The sequence below is a fragment of the Ammospiza caudacuta genome, chromosome 3 (assembly GCF_027887145.1).
Source record: "Ammospiza caudacuta isolate bAmmCau1 chromosome 3, bAmmCau1.pri, whole genome shotgun sequence".
Lineage (NCBI taxonomy): Eukaryota > Metazoa > Chordata > Aves > Passeriformes > Passerellidae > Ammospiza > Ammospiza caudacuta.
Window position 1 is genome coordinate 86,387,737 of NC_080595.1, and position 6,000 is coordinate 86,393,736.

Genomic DNA, 6,000 nt, shown 5'->3' on the forward strand with positions numbered 1-6,000 from the left:
ACACAATTTAGTGTTATATATCTGTTATGAGATATCAGCTGGAAAGACAAAACACTGCAGACAAAAGACTTTAGTTTTTGTGTACTATAAGCAGTATTGATGTCAATTGTTAGTTAAAAAAATATTCATACCTAGAAGTACTTCTCATTTATTTATGAAATGCAACTTTCTCCTTTTTAAAGTCATATTTCTTAAAATACTTGTTTTGGTACAAGCCTGTAGAGGAAGAATCTATGGTTCAGAATGTGAAATGTGAATTTCATATTGGAGGGAACACTATTTAAGACTCCCTTACTTTAGCCTGCTTTCCTGTTGGAGATCAGGGCTGAATTTAATGTGATGCTGTATAGTGTCACTGGTGACAACTTTTTGCGTATCCCTGCATGAAATACATAATTTTTCTAAGTATAAGAAATTCCCTGTTGGTGTTGATGTTGACAGTAATCTGGAGCTCACCTGTCCTCAGTCTGTCTTCAGCACCAGCTGTTGTGGTTCATATTCCTACATTTGTTGGTTGCTTTTCTTCTACATTTTTGTTAAGTGTCCTAAAATGTCTAGCCAAATAAAAAGGATTTAGATTAATATCCTGACTTTGCATTTATTTGTTGCAGTTCTGTGAAACAGAGTAAATATTTTCGAAATGCAACATCCACATCTGATGAAAATAGAAATGTACCTGCAGTGAATGACTTCAAAGAATTTGTTTTGGAAATGCAAAAAACTATTTCAAGCCTCAGAAATCAGGTAAGATGCTATAATGAATTTATTGTAGTCTATAATGTCTGATTGTAGATTTAATTAGTAATGTTTTCCTATAATCTGTCTTACATTTTTTAATATTTAGACATCCCCTGCAGAAAATACCCACCACATAGTACCTCAAACAAAAACCAACACAGAAGATGGTGTGGTATTCTCTATTTCTGTGTTCTTTTGAAATCATACTGAAATATTCTACAGCTGGACCCTCTTGACTTTTGAATCTGAAGCCTTGTGTAACCACTGTATACTAAACACAGAATTAATCTTCAAAAAATTTGTTTTTAGTGTTAATAAAATATTTTTTACCATTTTAAATGTGTACAATTTTTGTAAAGCAATGATTAAAATGCAGACTTCAGAAGAAGTAATGTGCCAGACTACAGCTATAAACAGATTTAAGCTTTAGATCACTTAGAGAAGACTTTACAATGTTTGCAGGTAGACTCTATTCAGCCATAGTGGAATCCCATTTTTAAAATGTACACCAAACAGAAGTTATTTAAAAATTCAAGTAAACATTCTTAATTAAGGTGCTTTTTAAAAAAAATTAAAATTCACTTCCTTTCCAAAACATTTTTGACAGTTTAAATTTGTCTTTTTGTAGATTAAACATGAAGATTTTTCTCTTTGTATGCTCTAGCTGAGTATTTCAATGGTAGGAAAGATGTATTTTCTGTTAGCTTTCTTTTGAAAGATTATCTTCATATGTTTTACCTGTTTCTAATCTTTTAGCATTATAAAAACTAAGCAGTGAGAAGCAAAACCCAGACAAGTACAACAAGGATTATATAACATGTATCATAGGAGAAAAAACAGAATACTTTACACAAATAAAAACTTTTTTTGATTCAGTTGCTAACTTTTTTTGATGTTTTAAAGATAAAAAAACTTGAATCACGCCTCAGTAATTCTGATTGCACTGATGAAGAGGGTAAATCATATTCCAGCAATGAAACCTGGAAAAGGGACTCTTGTACTGTGTGTGAATGCAAAGTAAGTATTTGGAAATTAATTTAGTGATAGAAATAATAATTTTGCTTCTAAAACAGCAGTTCCAGTTTTGTACCTGATAATTTCTGCGTAATACTTGCAAAATTTTTCTATGGTTCTCAGGGTTTTGTTTGCAGAAAATTGTATTGTTCAGACATCCCTGCCCTGGACATTATTTTTCAATCCAGCTGTTATCTATTATATTTCTGTTTTCATGGATGTGTAGTTACCTGGGTAAATTTAATTGCAAAGTGAAACACTTTGGAAAAAATCCAACCAAATGCATAAAAATCAATAAAAGCTCATCTGACTTATTGCTAGATTGTAATTTTCTTCTATCAGAGAGAAAGTTTTAAAAAGGTAGTAGAAAAATATGTTAGTGCTTAGTCTCCAGGTCACAACATTCTGTGACCCCAGTCACACCTGAATGTTGGACAAAAGCATATAGGCTGCTTTATCAAAAAATGAGCTAATCCAGAGAGTGCCTTCACCTTCTCAATGCAAGGTTATACTGAAGCAGACTCTGTGCAGTTTCCATATTAATCAGGTTCTTACAGGGAAGGAATGAGATTATTTTCTGCAATAACATGAAAAATGTATTTTCTGTTTGGAACACGTAGCTAAGTTTGTTTCTGTGCTGTCATTTTTCCCCTGGCACAGGGTGGTCAGATTACCTGTTTTGTGGAATCGTGCCCGCCCGCTGACTGCGAAGCGCCTGTGAAGGGTGAAGGAGATTGCTGTCCCGTCTGCTTACAACAAAATACTAATAAAAAGAAGCCATAACTCTGCTTTTTAAGAATTTAGGGTGCATACTCCTGAAATCATATCAGTGCCTGCTGATGGCAAAAACAGGTAACTGCAGTCCTAACAACAGCAAGAAATAGAGATTTACAATATTCTAATGGTGCTGTAACAGTATAACATAATGTATCATTTTATTTTCTGCCCGTGAAGGTGAATCACAATGCAAAAATTAACAAAAGGGAAAATAGCAAACAGGTCAAAGTTAATTGTGTGTTATACTTCTCAGGTTAGACAAACTCGAACTGGTGCTACTTTAAAAGAACACTGTCGGGTAGTTTTAGGTACCCAAAATGACTGGGTTTAGGATTTACTCTAAAATGAACACTTTGTTTCCTATCTTTACTTAGCAACATTAAGTAAATGTCCCTTTCTAGTACCAGTCTGTCTTGATACTTAACTTTTTGCTGTTATTTAGTAAAATGCCAGGAAAAGGAAAACACGAGGTCACCGTGCCTGAGCAATGCCATATCCAGGCCAGTTTCTGCAAACATCAATGCATGGAAATTCTGTTAAATCACACTACCCCTGCTGGGCCTGGACCAGCAAGGAAATAAAGAAAGCTACTTGACACCTTTCAACATCCTTTCCTTAATTTAAGGAGCAAAATTAACCAAATTTTCAAAGCAATAAAAGCTAGAATTAGTAAGGAAATATAAATAGCTGTGATTGGAAGAAAGCAAAAGCAACTGAATGTGTATTATAGATATAATTGACAGTGTTCCTCATTCTAGGGAAACATGCATGACAGAGTAGCATTTGATCTTAAAAATTAGCAGAATCCTTTTGTCAAAACATTTATAATTGCTTGATGAATTTTTTGTTTGTTTGTTTCATTTATTTTAAATTTTGTAACATAACCATCCAGGTCAGTTTGAAAGCATGCTTATCTCAGATCAGCTCGTGTAATTTTATGGCCCTGTTTTGAAAATGTGAAAAGATGTCACACGCCATTTTGTATACAAAGATTCCTACTGATTCATTGTGCATGTTGTCAATAGACATATGTTCCTGATTATATTGTGGCACTGTTGAAAAAAGGAAAAATCAAAATCAAGCAACCTGATTAATTGTGGATTGACTACTTTTTCTGACAAGGTGTTTGGTTTTTTTCCCAGTTTCATCTAATGAATATATATATATTTACCTCAATATTTTTATCATTCGTGTTAAAAATGGTCTTCAATGGACTTCATCTCCCATTTCAATGTTTAACATTATAGAGTATATGTCTACACTAGCATTTCAAAGTTGTGTACTTTATAGGATGCAAACTGTGTGGTTTTGACCAGGAATTAGATTGAGTGAAGGACAACTATCATACCTCATTTTACAGTTTTTATTCTGTTTATTCAGAATTGATTCTTTCCCTGAATACTTAATTTGTTAGATATTATTGCCTTGTCCTTTAGTCCAAAGTCAGGACTCACAAGAACCAAAACTGGTTACATGGTTCACTGACTTCTGAGCTTAAGTGTTGAAATTCAAGGGACAGTGATTAGGGTATCAAAGAAATCTGCACAAAACTAAAACTTCATATGTTAAGTATTTCAGATTATGCAAACAGACTGAGTACTTAATTATTGCATGGTAGAACAAATACCTGTCTAATAACTAACCTAGCACAGCAATATGAAATCCACTATCATATTTTGGCACATAATTTTTCTGATTACTAACATGAATAATTTCTAATTTGATAAACTGTTACCATGACACACATTCAAACTTTGTTGTAACTGAAGCTTACTACAGAAACTTTGTTTCATACTATGGTAGAATCAATATGTACATGTGAGTGCTGTGTTAAAGGTGTGTGGTACACATGGAATTGCAATTTATATTTTAAAGAATATTTTAATTGATTTTATATACAATGTTTTGATTTATGTAATGTTCTTTGTTAATACTTCTAGAAATTGGGTGGCGAGATATTTGAGTATCACATGGTTCCTAAAGATTGCCATTCCTGTGTTCCTTTGATACTCTGTGTTTTGTTGACTTTTCTTGAGAGTCCAAACCACATCTCGTCCTGTAATTCCAACTCAGATGGAGCTCCCATTGACCTATAGCAGAAATTCCTCAAAGAGGAAGGGTTGCATAGCTAAACCAAATATAATTTAACTGTCAAAACAGTTAAATAAGGCAGTAATACATCCAGCTGGTTACTTGCATTCTTTCTTTTCAATTTTATAATAAGTAAATTTTCTCACGATTTCTGCTTATAGGAGAAGAGAGTTTCCATTTTATACATTATAAAATAGTACCTTATAGCTGATTGTTCCTTTTCTCCAGCCTCCAAAGTGGGAGGTTTTCTTTGTTGTTCACTGTTTATTCATTTGGTATATAAAATGGGCTTAGGAGTTGGATATGCTTAAACAAATGTAACAAGTCTAATATTGAGTTATTTTTCACCATCCATTGTTTATAAACCAGGAAAAAAAGGTCTTTATCCACAGTGTAAAATGTAATCAGTCATGGATTGTACTAGTTCAGTTTTATTGCAGTGTCTTTAGAATCAGCTTTGACTTCAACATTTCTGAAACAGTGGCCAATGGCTAGCTGACCATTTGCTCAGTATCCACTGTGAGAATATTGCTGTAATATGATGCAAATTTTACATATTTATTTTCTTTTTTTAAATGTTACCTAAAACAAAGTTGTCATTGTTGTTATTTTAATCAGTAAATTTACCAAAGAACTGTTTGCACTGTATAATGAATGCTTTACAGTTAAAATAAAATGGGTCACATTTCCAAGTAAATTTCAAGATTTCTTCTTGTACATGTATTCTTTAAATTATTTGCTGAAGTTCCAATGTAAACCTTTGATAAGATTCATATTACTTATCTTAAGCAGGATTGTCATAATCAAGAGTGTTTCTGAGAAGTAAGCAATGGGCTAAGGAGTCATGTAGATTCAGTAGTTTATGTAATATTACAACACATATAATTAAAATGTCTCTTCACTGTTTTCTTCTAGATGATTGGAAAAAGATACCACAGGCTTAGGAAGAATATTTAAAAATACACTTCTTTCTTAGCAAAATGCATTTTTTAGGCCTTAGTGCTGAAATTTTTTTTTATGGGAATGCCATAACAGTTAAATACAAACACATGCAAATTTAAGCCTATTCTTACAGTTCCTCGTGTCTTCAAATAGGTCCAGTCATGGCTTGCCTTCCCAAGCACTTGATTCTACATTCATTCTTTTTTCACATCATTTCACCAATGGATATTCAGGTTCATGCAATCTCAGCTCAAAATGAATCTTCTGTGCAAGAGATCTTCTTTACCTCATTTATTCTTTTTATCTCGGGACATGAATAACTGCTGGACACATGATGAGTTGCTCTCATCCTCTGGTGAAGTGTCAGGATCTCTAGGACACTAGGTCAGTTCCTTTTTCAGATTTACTTGAAATTCATTTGAAGAATTTTGTGATACA

At 33.0% G+C, this 6,000-nt stretch overlaps 1 protein-coding gene across 1 annotated transcript in view; it reads left to right on the plus strand.

Annotated features, from left to right (window-relative positions):
* PXDN (peroxidasin) overlaps positions 1-5,294 on the plus strand; it is an 81,794-nt gene extending 76,500 nt beyond the window's left edge. Inside the window, exons 21-23 of the mRNA XM_058801765.1 lie at positions 612-744; positions 1,642-1,755; positions 2,413-5,294. Of these exons, the coding sequence (XP_058657748.1) occupies positions 612-744; positions 1,642-1,755; positions 2,413-2,535 (370 nt within the window). The 3' untranslated portion in view covers positions 2,536-5,294. The remainder of the gene's footprint in view (positions 1-611; positions 745-1,641; positions 1,756-2,412) is intronic.
* The last annotated feature ends 706 nt before the right edge of the window (positions 5,295-6,000 follow it).